This window comes from Thermobia domestica, chromosome 12 (assembly GCF_964235325.1).
Source record: "Thermobia domestica chromosome 12, izTheDome1.hap1.1, whole genome shotgun sequence".
Classification (NCBI taxonomy): Eukaryota; Metazoa; Arthropoda; class Insecta; order Zygentoma; family Lepismatidae; genus Thermobia; species Thermobia domestica.
This window is the reverse complement of record NC_137465.1, coordinates 106,602,869-106,624,767: the sequence shown is the minus strand read 5'-3', so window position 1 is coordinate 106,624,767 and position 21,899 is coordinate 106,602,869. Positions and strand designations below refer to the sequence as shown.

Here is a 21,899-nt window from a genome sequence, read left to right as displayed (position 1 = left end):
GCCACGAATGAGCTCAATTTGGAATAGGAGTACAGATAGTCTTACAAATCGTGGTTACACATTTCAGAGAACTATTCTATACGTTCAATATTTGGGATTACTATCCAAACAAGAAAATCTATGTCTCTCTTTAGTATACGAACAATATAATGTAGTAACGAGAACCGCACTTTCATATCATCGTGTGTTACAATGACATAGTATCAAAATGAACCTGGCAAGGGGCTATCTAATTACTAAAATTATAATAAAATGAAGTTTGCTAAACAGACCGAAATTTCAGTTTCATCCGAATTTAAGCAAAATTAAAGAATTAGGAATAATTTGCTGCAAAGTTTGGAAATACCATTTAAGTCTATCCAAAATGTTCCAATTAATTCAAACTATATGTTAGATGGAAGATTTGTCAAGATTCTATCCGTATCGATCGCTGAAAGGGAGAGAAAATAATAATGAAAAATGAAATATAATTACATGGAAAAATGAAAATAAAATTAAATCTTATTACAATTTGATCTGTTATCAGTTGCTGATCAGAGGACGATAACTCTGCGATGTACAAGTTCCAAACGCACCATGAACGGAAGTCAATCGAATATTCACGCACCATGAACGGAAAGATTGCTTGTCTGAGTTGACGCTCATTATTATTCACTAAAATTGGTGAAAAATTCAAAATTGAAATATACTGTATTATGGAAAAGTCATAGATCTGATAGCTCGAAGAGCTCAGAACTTTATTCTTACTAACACAATGAATATACGGATAAATGTCAATGGCTCGCTGGGCAACAAAACTATTTTCAATATAACAGAACTAAACTTCACTGGACGCTCTTCTGAGCCTCTGTAGGCGTGTCCTCAGCAAGGTGTGCTGGGACATCTTTAAATAAGTTAACATCTTCGAAACTTAACGATTCTTACCTCAATTGTTGCCTTACATGCTCCATACAAAGAAAATGACCCACAGCTTCCTATCAAGTATTGCAGGGTCTTTTGGCGACGTCTTGATACCTGATTTCGAGATATGCAAAAATATTAAGTTTACATTGGGTCATCCATTTAAATTTGAATCATCTTTTTTTAAGTTCAAGAGAGAAAGCGTCTCTTGGAAAGCGATTAAAAGATCAAAAGCTGCAGAATTCCCTAAAAACTCTTATGTCAAATGACGCAAGTACAGTTGCCCTTTTACGATATTCCAGAATAGCACCATTTTTGTTTTCTACAACAACTGAATTAGTTTTCTTCTAAAAATATAACAACTAGAGGGTGAAAGTTCATGAAATGTGATCTTTTTTCTGGCATCGTGGATACAATGCTAATCAAATACACATAATATTACACTTCGTTCTGAAATAAAAAATGGTAATTTTAAAGTGGATTTTTTTTTCACATTTTCCTACTTGTTAGCTTTCTATGTCGTTCAATTTCGGTGATTTTTTTTTCGTTATTTTGGTATGTTTCGATAATTGAAAACTCGCTGTAGAAAACAATGTAAGTGCCAAACAAAAATTACTGTAACAGTAGAGACAAAAGATAGCAAATTGTGCCCACGTGTCAAAAAGATAGAAAATATTATTGCTTAGAACTACAACCTTGCATATAACCAAGTATGAAAATCTAACTAAGGCATAAACTTAATCAAAAAATAAAATAAGTGAAACAATTTCAAGGTGGCATTTACATTGTTTTCTTCAGCGAGTCTTTAATTTTGTTTTATTATTTTTTGTCATTCTTTTCATTTTGACAACATGCTCGAGACTTTGCACCGAGGTAAACACGTTTTCTCGTAAGATGACAATTTACAAGAAAAATGAAAGAAGAACATAACTACATATATTAGTTTTTGTTTCTATATTGTCACAACAATGGGAATGTACTGCAACTATATCTAAGATAAGTGGAAAAACTTGGGAGTTTTCATTTTCATTAAATTCTTTGTATTCCTAAAATTAATTTGTATGTGTATGTAATATTTTAAAAATCATTTCTGATGCTTAAATTTATTACTTTTTCGACAGCTGCATCTTGGCGGAAAAAGCCAGCGTGTTCAGGAAGCCTCCGTCTTCTGAATGTGTTCCTGACATTCACTTTCCGATTTTTCATATACAATTTGTTAATTCTAAAAAATAATTACACGATTTACGTGGAGGCATTGTTTTTTTACCTTTGCAGAATGCGCAGTATATAAAAGCACATATGCTACACAGGCGAAGATGTGAGAAAATAAGTGAATTTTACGCTGAATAATTTGTTGTATTTGTTTTAATCATTAAATTGTTTATATTTTATTTTATTATTTTCATTTAAAATCAAACTTATATCTTAACTGAAGAAGCTACCTTATTTTTTCTGGTATCGCAGACATGATGCTCATCATTTGGTATGTAATATACTTAAAGTTAATTTTGTTTGTTTTATTCTTTTAAAGTTCAGTTACAAAGGATGAGAGTCCATAAGGGGGGCTCTCATCCTTTGTAGCCCCCCGTATGGACTACAAAGGGGGTGCTGTAGAATTGGGCTCTACATTGAACTCCTTAGAGCCAAATTAGTATTTGGCTCTAAGGAGTTAAATATTATGAATTGTGTATTTATAAAGTGGGATGGTTAGTATAAAAAAAAATGTACAGATTGAAGCCAAAAGTTCATAATAACCTAGCTGAATACACTGAAACATTCTTAGTGTAACAAATCATAAAAACGTAAAAAACAATGCTGTGGCTTGTACAATAACTAAATAAACTTTGCGAAAACCTAAGCAGTAGTAGTCCGATCCGTCGTCACAGCTTTCTGCACTTTCAGACCAATGAGAAATGTCAGCATCCATGATATAGGAGGCGTGTAGAAGTGAAGAAGGACTTAATTCTTTTAAATATCTTTGATGACCCAAATACCATAATACAGCGGCTATATGTGCACAGCACCCAACCACCCGTGCACCAGCCTTGCATTCGCAATACCAGCCACGAATTGGCGGTGAAACACCATTGTGGTACTGAATCCATGCGTTGTATATTTTGGAAGACGTGTGACGTGATTGTAGTTGGACACGAACAATATCATCGCGCTCTTTGTGAACAAATAGTTCATAAAGACCCAATTCACTCAAATGCTCCTCTGTATATGATTTGGCTTGCTTAATTTGATACACCTCAAGCGTCATATCGCGCAACCCCTGAATGGTCAATCTTGGAAAGTCCATTAAAGTTTCAGTGGACATCTTGTGCCAAGTACTCTTACGTTTTTTCCAGTTTTCGGATTCTACTTTTATTTGTAACTGATTAGGTTGGTTCACCAAGGTTAGCGTTCGTTCGGCGATGATCTCGTCTTCCGTATCACGTGAGATACGAGAAGGTCGAAAAGCATTGCACATAGCACAAATAATTCGAACGAACTCTCTCCGATCATGGGTATTACCTATCCTAGAGCTTTCCATCGTTTGATTAAACCGTTGACAGCTTCTATCACCCACTTAATATGTGTAACCAGTCGTGACTCATTCGATTCATTTGCGGTATGGTGTTTCTTGTTTTGTAAGAAACGTGGCATTTTTGGAATAAGTCCTAACTCCTCGAGAAGTTTAACGCTATCTCTAAATCCTCGATCAACGACGAGAACATCGTTTGGACGGAACCAGGATCTTAACGTGGAAGATTGAGGTGCCAAGGCAGAATTTAAAATACGTGCATCATTATTCTTTCCATCAGCGTATTAAGGTCCCAAAACGTCGAGAATGTAACCCGTGGTGCTGAAGAGTATCATCGGCTTAACGAGTGGTCTGTGCTTATGCATGCTGTATGTCCTACGTTGAACACGATATTTACTACTTTTCTCAATGTAAACATAAGTTCCATCAACGATAACAATTGCCGAATTGTCTCTGCCCTCTGCGAAAAGCTTGTTAGCAGCCGCTCTGGTATGGTTTGCTATAAAGTCTTCTCGACTGATATGCGCCAGACCCAGATGCAGCCGTACAAACTCTGACATTAGAGCTTTAGTAACTGCTTGAATACATTTACCTAAGGTGGTTCTGCTTATTCCGAAAAGAACTGTCATTACCGAATGTGAAAGTCCAGTGCGAAGCTTCACCAGTAATAATGCTAAAGCAGTACGTTAGCTGCGGCTTGCAGTAGAACGTACTTTACTTTTAATTGAGTTGGCCATCATTGTAAAATCATTTTTGTTGACTCCAGTTAACCGATAATAATCCTCGTCTGATAAGGATGTAAGGTCATCAAAGTTAAGGGCTTTCGTGCGAGCGCTTTGTCTTATTGCTTCTATAAAGTTCTGCCACTCTGTTTTGGGCATAGTTGTTGTTTCCGCGAATTCAGACAATTGTGTTATAGCATCACCCGTCAACATAGCATCACTAAAATGCGAATGACAGCATCGAGCTCCAGAAGGAATAATTATACCACGATCAATGAAAACATGGGAGCGCACTTTCAACGGTATCCGTTTGAGATGGTTTTTCAACTGGCACAAAATGCAGCTGGACGTACTCTTCCTTGTTCTCTTGGAAGTCCAAAATAATGTCTGCGTCACGTACCTTCTTGCTTGTAGACGGTCTTACGTTAAATTCAATATCATCTTCATTCATCACCGTATCTATCGAACTGGTTTCATATTGTGTGCTCTCTGGTATTCTAGTAGGTTTATGTGACTGATTGGTGACAGTATGTTTTAATGTCTGTTTTTTATTTTACCTGTATGATTTGCTATAGCATTTTGGACACACAAAGGTACCTTCCTTGAAATGAGGATATATGTTCTTTAGAAACTGAACAGCATTTTTCTTTTTCACCCGCTTTGCACATTTTCGTTGTATTCTATTCGCGCAACACCCACAAAATATATTCTTGTTCATGTTTATATGGCTACAACTCAAACACCTTTCACCTTAAACGTTGTACACAAATACAGATCTAAACGGCTGTAATCACACTACTGTCCGTCCGTGCACTTCGTACATGCAGTTCGCCTTCTCCCTTGACTCTTCAATATTTTCCACCCGACACACATCTCTACAGTACAACCTTGCACAAAGTTACTACAGAGCATTCTGTTCTCCTTTAATCACTGCATGAACCTTCTTTCTCTCACAAATGCACATTCCGTGCGATCAAATGCGGTTTGGTTTGGTTTTCACAGGCAACTTTGTTACATGACATCAGTGTAGCAACTACCTGCTGATACGCTTTTCCTGTTTTTTACTATGAGCGCAATCGTGATACACTTTGTTATTTATATATCTTATGTGTTGTTATATGCTTAGTATATTATATAAATAAGAAAGTGTATCAACGTTGCGCTCATAGTTTAACAAGCACGAGACTAACGAAAAATCAGCTTTTTTTTTTTTTTTTTTTTTCAAAAATCCTCCAACTACTCGAGTTTGGAACTCTAAAATAAACGCAAATATGAATAGCGTGAAATAAATATTTATGGTATCATTACGTAGGTATGTTCTATATTTAACACGGGTAGTTAGAATTGTAGTAATCCTCATTTCATTTTTTAGAGCTTTTTAGAGCCAAAAAACCCCCTTATGGACCCTCATCCTTTAATAGTTATTTTCACAATTTTTAGGTAAATTTCCTTTTTTTTTTTTTTTTTTATGTTGTTGTAGTACATTTTATAGGTCATATATTTATATTTTCTTGGTCATGAATTTCCGCTCCCTAGTGATAACCCATAAACTAAAGTATATGCTATTTTGTCATGCTGAAGCTGTATTTTCCCGGCAATTCCACTATCTAGGAACATAATGATACATTCACATCTTTAGCAGCAATACGCACTGCAATACGTCATTATACGTTGAATACACCATAATAATTCTGCTCTTATAATGCTACTTTTTACGAAAAATCCTATATACTATTTTGTTTCATCCCGGAATTCGTACACACTTGCACTATAGAGTCCATATTTGCACGTAAGATCAGAAGAAACCTTTCAATTTTTGTACAGGTGAGATACATATATGGTGATACTTCAAGTTAGAAGGTACTGGCTTATTTTCTTGATTTACAAAGGTAAAAACCACTCCTAATACCGCAATGGACGTGCCTGTACCTTTCATGTGACTTGCTACTTCTTGCCGTCCTATGTTACACAACGAAATGCTTCGGTAAATGTTGCGACGAACCAAAAATTTGGCACCTGGCACTTCTCGAATCTATGATAAAGAATTATTATCTAACAACCAAGAAGGTTTGAACGTGGTTTTGCAACACTTGGAAATTGACATGTTGGTTAACTGCACAGGAACAATGGAGACAAAGAACACCAAACATCACAACACCGTACACATCTTCACTGCCTGTACAACTTAACACGCTAAAGCAGTAGACAGCTTTCCGCCTCTCTGCTTAACAGCCTTTCTATGCAACAATAGTCTGTCGTCAATGTAAGCCTGTTGCTGATTGCATTAAACATTTTTCTTCTGCTGTGGAACATTAAACAGTAGGGTGGGCTGAATTTCAACTTTTTCTAGAAAATCGGTTCGGCGAAGCGGTTAAAGGGTGTCTTTTAGTGGGCAAAGTGTGTCAGATTTTTTTTCTTCAGAATTTTTAGTCAACGCCCTCATATGCCGCATCGAGATTTTATGGAAAATGTATGCAATCTGCACTACATTGTACTATTTTTCATGTTTTTGGCTGTGTAAAACATTAAAAAAAAAAAAAAAAAAAATCAGCCTTAGCGGCAGCTTGAACTATACGTAATTCACCTTCCCAAAGCCCACTTATATGCAGTTCTTCGCTTAAATTGGCCAAATTTCAACGCTTAAGGCAAGAAGGTTGCGGTTTTTATTTGTATGTACAAGAAAACGAATTTATTTTTGTTTAGCCCAAGAGTAGAACTTATTTACTTATTTATTTATTTTTTGCTGTAATGCGATTCATTATCAATATTCTCGATCATTTATTCTTTGGCCAAAATAACCCAGAACTCACCACTAGGAGGTGACTGCACTTCGAGTTCCGCGCATCCTTAGTTCCGCCCTCCCGTCCTGTCTAATTTTCTGCCATGGCCTTATTTGCTTGCGTCCTCACATACTTGCTTTACTTTTCTAGATGGCATAGTGTTATTTCCATCCGAATGTTGGCATTTCCTTGCTAGAAACCAAGGCATAGCGTATGAATCCTTCACTACTTGCCGGCCCACACGCGGATTGAGAAGCTTGAGTCACCAAATGCACCATTCGCTCTACTGCTGGGGTATGGCACGGTAACACAGCTATTTCTTCTCCGTGCATTGCTCCGCGGGGGCTTAATATTTTCGTTAATCTCGTCGGAGGATAGCATCTTGGTGAGCGGAGGTTCTGTTGGGACAAGGTCATCCACTCCACCATGTCCTAGTAATCGTCTGCGTCAAAATTTATTTTTAGGAACTGCGAATTATTGGAAAATACAGAGAATACTACCTGCTTAGGTTCCGTGGGTAGAAATTGGGCTAGTCGTCCCAAATTCCATAAATGCCGCGGTCCTTCACAGCATGATGGGTTTTGCTGGATGGCAATCCAGACCGGGGGTACACCATGACGATGTATTGTACAAAACACACGAATGCCTCGCAAGGTCTCGCTGTGCTAATGGTACAAACGAAGAATGCGACATGCAATGGTGAGCCAACGTGATTAGGCCACTGGAGCGGATTTCTTGTTCGCCAAGTTTGAAGAACAGTATCCTGAGTGAATCGCTCTGCACATTGCTAGTAAATATTGTTGATGCACACAAGGTCTTCAACTTTTGCGAATTCATCCAACTAGTCAAGATTTATTGTTTGGTATTTTATCAAGGGCTTCCTCGCACTTCTCGAGCTTTATTCGAATGGGTTCCGAAAGTGTTTCTGGACCCGATGCTACCTCGTCGAGATGTCTTCTTAAGTTCATTTCCGTGAAGAAGGAAAACGGTCTATTGAAGTTCTCGATTTAGTGTTTTCTTCGAGCAATGTAGAGGCACTTTAAATCTTCCCGTGTTGATTGTACCGTCATAGCCAGCTGCTAACAACGTTGACAGATCAGTTCCGTTTTCATACAGAAATTCATACATAGAGACTGCGATGTCCTCTCCACTACCAGACTTCGGCACGAAGTAGCTAAAATATGTTGAATGTGGTTCTTCCACTATTGTTAAGTGTTCTTCTTTGATTTGCCGTCGATACCAATGTTTTCCTTTTTCGCTTGCGTCTGGTCTTTTCTTCCATCGAATAAGACTTCTCTAACAATTTTCCGTCTATGTCGTTATTTTCTTGAACGGCTGCGCTCAATTTTCTCTTTTTCCTCCTAACCTTATTTTTATCAATAACAAGGTCTTTGCGCTCCGTTTGTGTCTCCTGCATCTTGAATTGCTGCTTTAGCGATTACTGAAACTGCTCGGGGAAGAAATAACTGCGTTTCTATGCCATACCTAAGCAGTAGAGCGAATGGTGCATTTGGTGACGCAAGTTCCTCAATCTGTGGGCCGGCAAATCGCGACGGATTCATAGGCAAGGCGATTACAAGTATCTACTTCGACGGAAAAAAATATGCAACTCTTGTGCAAGAAAAAAATTAACGGCAAACTACGAAGACGAGAGGTTACTGAAAAGCATACCACAGTTCTATCGGAGTCCGGTTCAGAATACTTGGGTAATGCTACATCTAAGTCAGGCACTGGCAAGGATATTGCCGACTCTATATTGAAGCTTTTAGAGAAGAACCAGTACGACGTGTCAAGTCTTGAGGCAGTCGGCAGGGATGGTGAAGCCATGAACACAGGATGGGATAACGGCGTGATAAGTCAGATACAAAGATCCCTAGGAAAGGAACTGCAGCATTTCATTTGCCTTCTTCATACCAACGAGTTGCCATTTCGACACCTGGTTACCGAATTGGATGGTGGGACGACCGGACCCAACGCTTTTTCCGGCCCCATCGGAAATAAATTAAAGGATTGTGAACGTTCACCGATCGTCTCCTTTACACCCATTCCCATTGAATGAGTGTCTGAAATGAAAAAACCAGATGGTTTAAGCAGCGATCAGAATTATCTCTTTGAAATTTGAAAGGCTGTTGCTACAGGAATGTGTACTACCGATCTAGCAAACAGAAAACTAGGGCCATTATCACATTCAAGATGGCTTACATTGGCCTGTAGGATGCTTCGCCACTATATCAGTACTGATAAAACCTAGTTCGTGTCTACTTTGTCAGTACACTGTTAAAGTATACGCTCCCGTCTGGTTTTCAATACAGCGAAATCCTTCGTGCGAAATGGGCGCCATGCATCTGTTTAGCATAGTTAAGCTATCACGTTTTCTGCCAGAAAATCTACAACACATAGTTCATTCTGTTCTACAAACAAACGGATACTAGGCTCATCATGAAAACCTGCTCACAGCGATGACAGCAGATGAAAATCCGCATATTCGAACGTTAGGCTGGAGACGGATAAAAAAGTGCCGCACCCAAAAGACTCCAAGATCAAGCCGCCCACGTGACTTCATTGTTTCGAAATTAATCTTTACAGCTGAAAGTTACTACGACATGATTAATTGGCCTAAATGTCTAACAGAGCCGCCAATCACACGAAACATAACGGATCAGCAGCTTGAAGAAAACATCCGAACCTCAGCTATCTTAACAACATTCCCTTGCCATAGTCAAGCTGTGGAACGCACAGTGAAGCTGGTGTCCGAGGCAGCGTCGAAAACCTGCGGCCAGAACGCAAGAGATATCTATGTTAGAGCCAAACTGAAGTCTAGAACAAGAATGCCCAGCTTCGGGACCAAGAACTACGTGACCTAAGGTCAAATGTCAATGTATGCCTACTGAGTGGGTGGGTGGGCGGAACTCGATGTGCAACCACCTCCCCGTGGTGATTTCTGGGTTATTTTGCGTACAGAGCAAAATAAGCGAAGAATTACACAAAGAAAATCGTGTTATATCAAGGGCTATACCTATAATCATCGTTAACGTGGCATTCCTAACAAAATCTGGATATTAATTCCAACAACTGAGCTAATATGGCTGTACTTTGACTCATAAACATTTTAAAATTATTTACTGGCATTGCTACAAGTTTATTTTAATAAAATAATTGTATTATAGCCATCAGGTAACTCTAAATACGACCACAAGTAGCTTTTCTGTCATTGGTGTTGTGCGTGTTGCCTAACCAAACACTTAGAAAGCTTTAAGTCCGTTGGGGCAGGCTAAGGGGTTGTCAAAAAAATTAAAAAAAAAAAAATCAGAAAGGTCGGTGCCACTAATGGCACCTTTTCCGCACTAGCCATCATCGAATTTACAACAAAAGTGCAAAACGCTCTACCCTATTAAACAGTACTTCCTCGATCCACTGCACAAATCATTCCATATGTTACTTCTTTTCCTTTTCGGCACAGTCAGTTTTTGTGTTTAGTCTAGGCCTTTAAGCATTTTTAAATTTCTAATATAAGAAATGAAAATGCTGAACTGAAACAGGAAAAACAATGAAATACGATCGCGCGCTTAATAATAATAAAATATATTTGCTTAATATACAAAGCGTATATACTCATTTTTCAGGTTGCTATTTATTCATTTGGAATTTCTTGAATTAATGTTTTTATTACTTTGTATTAACTACTGCATTAGACTATCACACGGGAGCATTTACTAAATTATGTTTCCCAGCAACAAATATTATCGCAAAAGTATATTAAATTCCCACGCCAAACAACGAGTAAACAACTGTTTACTGTGAAAAAAATCTTGTCGTGTAACATTATTTACAAGGGTAAAAAGAAGTTATCATTAGAAATTCGTGATTTCACAATTCCAGAAGGCACCTTATTGTTACAGACAGACGAAAACTAATTACTTAGCATTTATACTTCACTTAAAGCATTAGTTTACCGTCGCACAAACACAATAACAGTTACTGAGTTAATGATGAAACAACGAAAGGAATGTGAATAGGGTGGGGGAATAAAGGACGAATCCCGAGAAAATACACCAAGTTGGCGTTTATTTAGCCTTGGCGCCAGGGTTGGTAAAAACCATTTTTTTTTTTTGAAAAAAAAAACTGGTTTTTTGGTTTAAACCCGATTGTTTTAGTTTAAACCACGTGTTTTTGGTTTAAATAATTTGCTCTACGTATTTATATTACATATGGACAAAAATAAACTTGTTTTGCCTTGGTATTCTTATGCAACAACGGGGTTATGCTGGAAGGAGTCACATAAGCTTAAACCGGAATCCAAACCGCTTCTCAGTTTACATCCGACAGAAATTGTCCTCCATTTGGACTCGAAACCGGGACTAATTGGCCACAAATACAATGATTCTGTCGACTCACTCACTAAGCACTCCTGATAAAAATACGCTGAAATTATCTTTACATTCTTGTAATGTAATCAAGAGTCATTTCAGAAAAACAAAAAAGATAAACAGTTGCACAAGTGAAACCATTATACAGAATTATATATAAATCGGGAAACTCCCGCCTTAGCCATTGGGATAAACCCGTTATTGCTTGGTATGTAAAATTTAAAGATCAACGTATCATAATCAGTACCTTAAAACTAAGGGATTAAATTACAAATTTAGTATGTAGATATCATTCAATAAAATTAAAACTGAAAGTCCAATCCAAACTAATGTTGAAAGCTACGTAGGCAGTTGATAAATTTTGCCAGTTTCTATTAATATATTTAAGCAATCTTGGCTTGTTTATAAAACAACAGTCATTCATGCAAGCAGAAACATACAATTTGGTGTTGTTTTGTATGTTTAGGCTTAACATCCTTATGTATTACCGAGGTTATCAAGAAGAAGACTTTCGCTTAAAGTGACACCCGAACCTCTACTTCGTTTACACTTGGTTGGTTCAATCGAGAACTGAACATGGGACGCCTTAATTAAAAGGTGGAAAGAAGATAAAACTAATGCAGATGGTTTGATATGTGGGAACGTCACCATGTTCACACGATTTAAATCTTTTCTAGTTATTTTTTTTATTATTTTATTTTATTTATTTTTTTTTATTTTTTTATTTTATTTTTTTTTTTTGAGAAAACCAAGGTTTAAACCAGCCAACCCTGTTTGGCGCCATGAATATTCGACTTTGCCGTCGACGTTAATGGATCACCTGACCTGCATCATGATTCTTTTGCTCTTTGGATTATGGTAGCGTATCAATTTTTCATCATCTGTCATGGTATGTTAAAAAAAAAAAAAAAAAAAAGTTTTAATATCTTTGAAGCAACAATTCAGTTGGTCATTTTGCGTCTTTCGATTTCCTTCGGCTTCAACTCATACGGCACCCAATTTCCTTCCTTGTGAACCAATCCAATGGCTTCTAAACGTCTGGAAATCGTTGATTGACACAAATTTAATTACTCTGCAAGTTCTTTTTGCATTTCACTCGAGTTTTCATTAAGTAAAGCTTCCAGTTCCTCATCTTCAAACGTTTATGACTGGCCTGGATGTTCCTTATCTTGTGTCAAAATCACCTTTCCTTCTACCACCGAAATCAGTACTCATGTTGAAATTGATTGATCATAGTCACCATAAGCTTCCGATAGCATTCGTTGACTTTCAGCAGTACTTTCCTTCAAATGAAGTAAAAAGCTCACAAATTGACAAATTCAACGCTCAAACAATTATGCCTTGTATATTTCCGTACATTAATACATACAAATGATTAAGCCATGTGTTGATGTTTTGGCATGAAGTTAGCAACATTATGACCCGATGCGGCATAGGACTAATTGCGCCATTACTTGAAAATCCCTTACAATTAATGCACACACCCAATAAAACATTTTCACATTACGGCTATCTCTGAACTAAAGTGTCTATCAAGCCTATTAAGAAACGTTTTTATTCCTTTGGCATCCCAACAACCTGCTTGGAATGAAGTCCTGGTTTGGATGTCGATTGAAAATCGCGACATACACTCCTACGACACTTTACGTTCCGGTACATAGCCCACTTCTCATGGTTCGTGACAATGCGAGGCAAGAACTGTTCAATTTTGAACCGGGAGAGCAAGAAATATAAGTCCTGAATTGCCTGTCTATTTGCTTTACACTCGGCTGAATGCATCCAACGATCGAACTTTCTGATGAAACAAAAGACTCTTAGCCGTCTTTTGACCGTGTTAATTAACGCATTTAAGATTTAATAAGACGTTAATTTGTAAAGAGAAAATTGGTTTTTCATATTCCGTGGATCGTGCATTTGAAGCGAAATATGTACTAATATACAGACTGTTCCATAATTCGTGTTATTTTCTACAGCGCTGGGAGAAGATGAAGTTTATATACTATTAATGTAAAATTTGGCACTCTTATTGAGAAATATCTGAATTTTTCGAATTTCTAAAGAAAATAAAAGAAAATTGCTGTTTACCCCCCCCCCCCCTTTTAGGGGTGTAAACACGAAAGTTCATTTTCCTTATGGGAGATTCAATGTTAAATTTTAGAAGCAGTTTTCTCTAATAATTATTCGTGAAGATTTTGGAACAAATGAGTTGTATTTGCTACAAAATGCAAAAACACTCATTCACAAAGCTAGTAAAGCCGTCTCAAACATTATTTTGCGAAGGTCCCTCTTTTGGGGGGGCAAAGGGCGTAAAAAGTTGGTGGGTGATATGTTACCAAAATCCCAAAATTTATTTTCGGAATGCCAGTAAGTGTGAGATTAATCACAAATGTCACAGAATTAATGCTCCAATGTCCTTACATGTAAGAGTGACTGATAATGGGGCTACAGCCCCCTTTCAAAAATAAAAAAAATCACCATAAATATCCTTAGTAGGAACATACGAGAAGAAGGTATTTTTGTTAATTAATGTGAAAGTTGGCGTCATTGTATCAAATGAGTATGCGTTTTTCAAATCTGGAATATTATTTTGAGAACGTACCGCCTTAGGGGGGCACAGGGGGCGAAGCGCTCGATGATGGATCTTTATAAAAATTCAAAATTTTGTTCCGGAAGTGCCAGTGAGCGTCAGATTTTTCACCACTGTCACAGAATTAATATTCTAATGCTCCTTGCATGTGCCAGTGACTTATATGGGGCTATAGCCCCCTCTCAAAAAATCACCACTAATATCCTTAGTAGTGACATACGGAAAGAAGGTACTTTTTGTCAATTAATGTGTAATTTGGCGTCGTTGTAGCACAAAGTTATGTGTTTTTCACATCTGAAATGTTATTTTAGTAACCACTGCCTTAGGGGGGCACAGGGGGCGAAGCATCAGATGATAGACCTATATAAAAATTCCAAATTTTGTTCCGGAAATGCCAGTGAGGGTCAGATTAAGCACAAATGTCACAGAATTAATATTCCGATGCTCCTTGCATGTGTCAGTTACTGATATGGGTCTACAGCCTCCCTTCCAAAAATCATATTAAAAATTCACCTTAAATATCCTTAGCAGGAACATACCGGAAGAAACTATTTTTTTAAAAAATCAATTAAGTTAAGTTTGGTGTTTTTGTGCTAAAAAGGTATGTGTCTTTTAATATGGGATGTTACTTTGGTACCGCACCACCTTAGGGGGCACAGGCGGTGAAACATAAAATGATGGATGTTTATAAAAATTCCAAATTTTATTCTGGAAATGCCAGTGAGCATCAGATTAATCATAAATTTCGCAGAATTAATATTCCGATGTTTTTTGCATGTGCCAGTGATTGATATGGGACTACAGCCCCCTTCCAAAAAATCACAAAAAATTAGCCATAAATATTTTAGCAGGGACATCCGAGAAACCATTATTTCTTGTCAAATTAATGTAAAATAAATTGTTATCTTAGTAAAAAGGTACGCGTTTTTGAAATATAGAATGTTATTTTTGTGACACCGGATTAGGAGGGCACAGGGTGCGCAGCATAAGCATTTGAATCTTTATTTAAAAAATCCAAATTTTATTCTGGAATTGTGAATGAGTATCAGATTAATCACAAATGACACAGAATTAAGATTCCGATGCTCCTTGCATGTGCCAGTGATTGATGTGGGGCTACAGCCCCCTTCCACAAATAACGATAAATATCCTTAACAGGGACACACCGGAAGAAGCTATTTTTTTTAAATCAAGTATGTGAAATTTGGCGCTGGCGTTTTTTTTAATTCGGTATAATTTTGATAACGCACCACCTTTAGCGGCAATGGGGGCGAAGCATAAGATTGTGGATCTTTATGAAAATTCCAAATTTTATTTTGAAAATGCTAATGAGCATGAGATTAGTCACAAATGACACAGAATTAATATTCTGATGCTCTTTGCATGTCCCAGTGACTTATATGGGCTACAGCCTCCTTCCAAAAATCACAAAAATTCACAATAAATATGTCATAATTAATATGTATGTTGTCATTATTGCAAAACAAAAAAAAAAAAAAAAACAATAAACCTGGAAATTACTGTAAATGAATAACTTCTATCAGTGTAACTGATTATGCATATAGCTTTGTTGTTATGGTGTCACTGGAATATAATCAAAGAATTTTATATTTTTAAAAATCAATTAGGGCTGTTTTTATAGCAGAAAATCTCACACACAAATCACCTACGTATTTTCTACACACTTAAGCAGAACCATCTCGAAATAGAACACAAAATGACAATGGAAAACGTAGCGGGAACCAAAAAAAAAAAAAAAAATCTTAATGAAAAGTAAGATCTTAAAAATTAAAAGTGAGCTTTAAGTTTCAATATTGTTTGGTTTATTCGTAAAAAGAAAAAGCATGTATTTTCATTACTTCTTACACAATAACCGTATTATCCAACTTTCCATATAACAACTTACTCGTATGTACTGCAGACGTAATACACACGGACACACGGTTGTAATAGAAACAAATATTTCCCGAGGAATAAGAATCAGTTGCTGGAAATTATTCTTTGTTGAAAACAACTCTTTTTGGCTCTGCTATCACTAATTGTTTAAAAAGATCATTAACCTAAGTGTAAAACCCATTAAATCAACTTACTTTTATTCGGCATGCCCTCCTGAACGAGCAAGACATAAATTAATGCGATTTGCTAAAGAAACTGTGAACACCTTCTCCAACATATCTGGAGTGATCATCTCTATACTGTGGACAATCCTCTGTTTCAAATCCCCTACACTGTTACATGATTTTTGGTAGAAAATTTGATTTAGGAATCCCCAGAAGAAAAAAACGCATGGTGTAAGATCCGGACTTCTTGGTGGCTGTTCGACACTTGACCCCATAGAAATAATCCGTTCCCCAAATTTTTCTCTCAAAAGATTTATAGTCGTATTTCAGCGATGCGCTTTCGCTCCATCTTGTATAAACCATAATTCATCACTTTGACCTAAATTTAAACGATCAAGTTCAGCAAATACTTTTTCTCTTAGTAGCTTTTGGTATGATGACGTTGTTACATTTTCATCAAAAAAGAAAAGTCCTATCACCTCAGTCGCAGTTATACCACACCAAACCATTATTCCTCGTTTGTCCATTGACACTTCTGATCTCACCTTCGGCTGTATCGATGACCAATATCTTGCATGTGATGAGGACACAGAACCATTTAAGAAGAATTTTGCTTCATCGGAAAACATCACTTGAAATAAGAACATAAGGTTTTCATTTAACTTCTCGATAAACCAGTTACAGAAATAAACACGATCACCATAATCACTTGCACACAATTCAGAAACCATTCGGACCTTGTATGGTTTTACCTTCAAGTTTCTTAAAATTCTTTGTAGCGTAGTTTTCTTAATATTTAAGCCTAAGCTTCGACGAGCAAGGGATTTCCGCGGTGAATTAGTAACAGATAACAACACCTGTCTTTTTGTTTCTTCTGTAGATACACTTGGAGATCTTCCTGCGCTTTTTCTAGATGCAAGATGGGCAGTGTGAAAACAATTGCTGCTGAACTGTTTGTACAAACGGTGAATTTGCATATCGTATACTTTTAATCCGAGTTCTTTAACTATACGAGATCTTGTTGCTCTTGCAGATTTTTCTGATAAAATGTACCATTCAATTACATTAGCACGCTGATCCTGAGTTAAAGACTGCATGATCGAAGGACACTACAGTATGAATGCACTCTTAAAGTATACTGGAAACGACAAGTAATTATCAAATGATCAAGCCAGTCTATCCCCGAGATTCACCTACTATGTAATGTCCATTTCTGAAGAAGTCAATCTAACCCAGGTGTTGATTACAGACACGAAATCCTATTGAACTGTCAACACGTTAACTCGTAAATCGTTGGTGTATTGCGATAAGAAAAGGTCTGAAACTGTTGTCAGCATATATGAACAAGAAGTTAAGTCAGGAATTAGAGGGTGTTTTATAAACAAAAGTTTCTTGACATTGCTTAAAATCAGCTTACAGTGGGACGCCAACAAATGATTCGGACGTGTTCCAGTGCTTCTTAAACACACATCTCTTAGCATGCATTCTGAATAGGCCAGAGAGAAGCATGGAAGATAATAAAACAAAGTGGTGTGGTTCTTTAAATGATTTTGGGACCGGGAAGGGGGAATTGAATCACTAAAGTGGTCGCTGGCACATGGAGGTAGCTTCTAAGCATTAATTTTGGTATATTTCTAAATATTTTGACGCTTACGGGAAATAACGAAAAGTTTGAATTTTTCTTACTGCCTATTTCCCCCAATTTGGAGGTTTGGCGTAATAAAACTAGAAACGCATGTACCATCATAGATGAGAGGGGAGGAAGAAGAGGAATGGTATCGTATTTTCTACCTAAAACTGCTAATTTACAGCAAAATTCGTATAAATATAGAGCAAACTGCTTTCCGCATTTTACATTGAAACTCCAGTTAGGCCAATCAAATTTTGAGTTGACGCTACTAAAAGAGATAAACACATGACCATTATCATATTGTCTCTTTAGCTCTTTTTCTAAACAAACATTTTTTGACAATAATGCCAAATTTCACTTTAATAATGAAAAATATTTATCTTCTGCCAGTACGTCCTTGCGTATAAGGACATTCATCATGAATTTATATTGTTTTATGAAAGGGGATTGTAGCCTAATATCAGTCACTGGTACAGTCTGCAGCAAAAAACCCGCAACATGAGCATATATGTTTATTGTGAAACGACGAAGTCTTTTGCTCCAAAATAAGTGTGCAGGGGAGGACGCCGAGGTTTCTCCTGGCGTGATTCATGCCACTTAGACGTTATGTTGATTCCCTGGGCTGTTAGTCCTAGTTTCACAAATAAACTTACATGCTCATGTTGCAGGTTCTTTGCTGCGGATTGTACATGGAAATAGCATAGAAGCATTAATTCTGTGCGCCTTGCAATTAATTTCATGCTCATTGGCACTACCAAAATAAAATTTGGAAATTTTATACTTCGGCCCCTGTGCCCTCCAAAGCCAAAAATTACCAACCGTGCCCTTTGTCCCCTGTTACCAAAATAACATTTCAGATTTGGAAAATACAGAACTTTTTATTACAATAACGCCAAATTTCACATTAATCGACCAATAAAAAACAAGCTTCTTCTGGTATGTCCCTGTTAAGGATATTTATCGTGATTTTTGGTGATTTGTGGAAGGTGGCTGTAGCACCACATCAATCACTGACACATGCAAGGAGCATCGGAATATTAATTCTGTGTCATTTGCTATTAATCTAATACTCATTCACACTTCCAGATTAAAATTTGGAATTTTTATAAACATCCATCATTTTACGTTTCGCCCCCTGTGCCCCCCTAAGGCGGTGCGTTATCAAAATAACATTTCAGATTTGAAAAACGCATACTCTTTTGATACAATGACGCCTAATTTTACATTAATTTTAAAAAAAAATAACTTCTTTTCGTAAGGATATTTTTGGTGATTTTTTTGAGAGGGAGCTATAGCCCCATATAAGTCACTGGCACATGCAAGGAGCATTAGAATATTAATTCTATGACAGTGGTGAAAAATCTGACGCTCACTGGCATTTCCGGAACAAAATTTTGAAATTTTATAAAGATCCATCATTGAGTGCTTCGCCTCCTGTGCCCCTCTAAGGCGGTGCGTAATCAAAATAACATTCCAGATTTGAAAAACGCATACTCATTTGATACAATGACGCCAAATTTCACATTAATTAACAAAAATACCTTCTTCTCGTATGTTCCTACTAAGGATATTTATGGTGATTTTTTTTATTTTTGAAAGGGGGCTGTAGCCCCATTATCAGTCACTCTTACAAGTAAGGACATTGGAGCATTAATTCTGTGACATTTGTGATTAATCTCACGCTTACTGGCATTCCGAAAATAAATTTTGGGATTTTGGTAACATATCACCTACCACCTTTTTACGTCCTTTGCCCCCCAAAAGGGGGACCTTCGCAAAATAATATTTGAGACGGCTTTACTAGCTTTGTGAATGAGTGTTTTTGCATTTTGTAACAAATACAACTCATTTGATCCAAAATCTTCACGAATAATTATTGGAGAAAAGTGCTTCTAAAATTTAACATTGAATCTCCCATAAGGAAAATGAACTTTCGTGTTTACACCCCTAAAAGGGGGGCTAAACAGCAATTTTCTCTTATTTTCTTTAGAAATTCGAAAAATTCAGATATTTCTCAATAAGAGTGCCAAATTTTACATTAATAGTGTATAAACTTCATCTTCTCCCAGCGCTGTAGAAAATAACACGAATTATGGAACAGTCTGTATATGTAATAAATCACCGACAGAATTGCTTATCCACCCTTCCAGTGTATGCGTTCTGTCGTGAGCATTCTCTGTGCTTCTAATGCAATACTAATTTAGTGTATATTTCACGTTATTCAGCAACTACTAATGAGATTACGACTACAATTCTAATTCTGCGACTACAATTATCAACAGTTTATGAACATTACAAACCAATTACATACATGAAACATCAAGCTCAGTACTTTTGTAATATTTATGAATACTTACGCTTTATCTTTGAAAGCTTTCATTATCTCTTCCTTCTTCTTTAGATTTTCTTCATTATATTTTAGAAGACGGTCTTCTGTGACCCATTCGTCCCATCTGGAATTAAGAATATTGATTTATGTCATTCTAATAATAGATTTTTAAAAAAAAATAAGCATTGGTGAAATTCAGGAACGAAAGAACATATGAGGAACAAAGGAAGTTTATACAAGAAAAAAAAATCACAGCTTATTAATGAATTAGGTTTCTTTACAATTGTAAATTATATGCAAGGGTAAATAGCCTATCATACGAGTACACAGTCTGCTCAAAAAGCACAGAACTTTTATTATGGAAGAGAAACGACTGTGTATTCTTCTTATCTTAGAACATTAACTGGTAGTTTTCACACCTGTTGCTTACTACAGTAACGCACGCTACCAAATACGTTAAGTCCTCGTAGAGATCAACAGTTACCCGAATAACAAGAAAACTGGAAATCAGAGAAAGTGTGAAATTGCAGAAAATTTTTAGATCTTAGACATGTTGAATGAAGCGTATAGCGAAGAATGAACGAGTCGAATAACAATATTACAGATGTTAAAAATTGGGTGGAACTTTCACTGACGACGACAAAATCCGGACAATCGTCCCCATCTATTGGCATGATCACGTGAAAAATACAAATCATCGTCTCACAGCACACAACAGCCTGACAGGAACGGTTAAGAATATGTACGAAGGGTATGTCAAAGAAAAGGGCCGATATTTTTTTAAAAACAAGAAAATGATGGAAGAAATTTATTGTGATTGATATTCTAGTACATATCTTGACTATTCTTCACGTAGTTACCTTGAACCTCCATATATTTCTGGTTGTGTGGCACAAGCTTCTGCATACCCTCTGCGTAAATATTTGCAGCTTGAGAGTGTAGCCAGTCCAGAACTGATTACCTGAGCTTCGATGCAAGCCATATTTTCAGGCGAAGAAAAAGAAAAAATCGTTGGAAGGAAGACTGGGGCTGTAAGGAGGATGATTGAATAGTTCTCATCGAAATCTTTGAATTGTTTCAACAGTACGAGCAGACGTGAGCGGGCAGGCGTTGTCACGGATCAGAAGAAGCGTAGCATTTCTTTCCGCTAATTTTGTATGTCGCAGACTATTCAGTGTTTGGTAATACACATACGCTATAACTGTTCGTCTTGGTTCCAAGAATTCTACAAGAATCGCACCCTTTTGGTCTCAAAACACGATTGCTAGTTATGAGTTTGTGAATTGATGATTTGTTTGAATTGCTTCCCTTCAGGAGAACCAGCTCGCTGCCATTGCATTGACTTTTGCTTTCGACTCCCAGTGGTGTACGATATCAATGTTTCATTCCTCGTCACTATGAGAAAAGAGGTCATCCCCATCCTTCACCCAGCGGGAAAAAAAAGACTCTCACGTGCAGCTGTCATTCTTTGCTCTTTGTGAGCATCTGTCTGCATTTTTTGACACCACCTTGCATGCAGTTTGTGATAATCCAGCTTGTCAGTCACCATTCGATGCAATATTTTCGCAGACACTTCTGGAAATTCTTTGGTGAGTTCAGCTGTCACAACCGGCTATTGAATCGCACTTTCTAGTTAACACTTCCAACAGATCATTCATCTGAACATTAGGCCATCCGCTGCGCTCATCATGAACATTTGAATGCCCTTCCCAAAATTCTCTGTACCATTCCTTCATTACTGTCGGTCCGTAAATAGCACACAATTCCCGATGGATGTCAGCTGTGTTGGAGCTCAAAAATCGTATAAAAGATCTTGCTTTACATTTGGGGAATTTTGTATTATGGCAATCATTTCATTTTACTGCTATTCCCATATACACAACTCTACTCGGACAATTCTATCTCTGTTGCAAGCACAGAATATTGCGCACGCTCAACTTCATCAGTATTGTCAACGCCGAGTAAAAAAAATATCGGCTTATTTTTTAATATGTGAC

The 21,899-nt window shown here is 37.0% G+C and overlaps 1 protein-coding gene across 3 annotated transcripts in view; it reads right to left on the bottom strand.

Moving 5' to 3' along the window:
* The window catches only part of LOC145666580 (mortality factor 4-like protein 1), a 122,974-nt gene that overhangs the window by 79,738 nt on the left and 21,337 nt on the right, over positions 1–21,899 (bottom strand). For all 3 annotated transcript variants that reach the window (XM_081733946.1, XM_081733945.1, XM_081733947.1), the window contains one exon: positions 19,931–20,026. In XM_081733946.1, the coding sequence (XP_081590072.1) occupies positions 19,931–20,026 (96 nt within the window). The remainder of the gene's footprint in view (positions 1–19,930; positions 20,027–21,899) is intronic.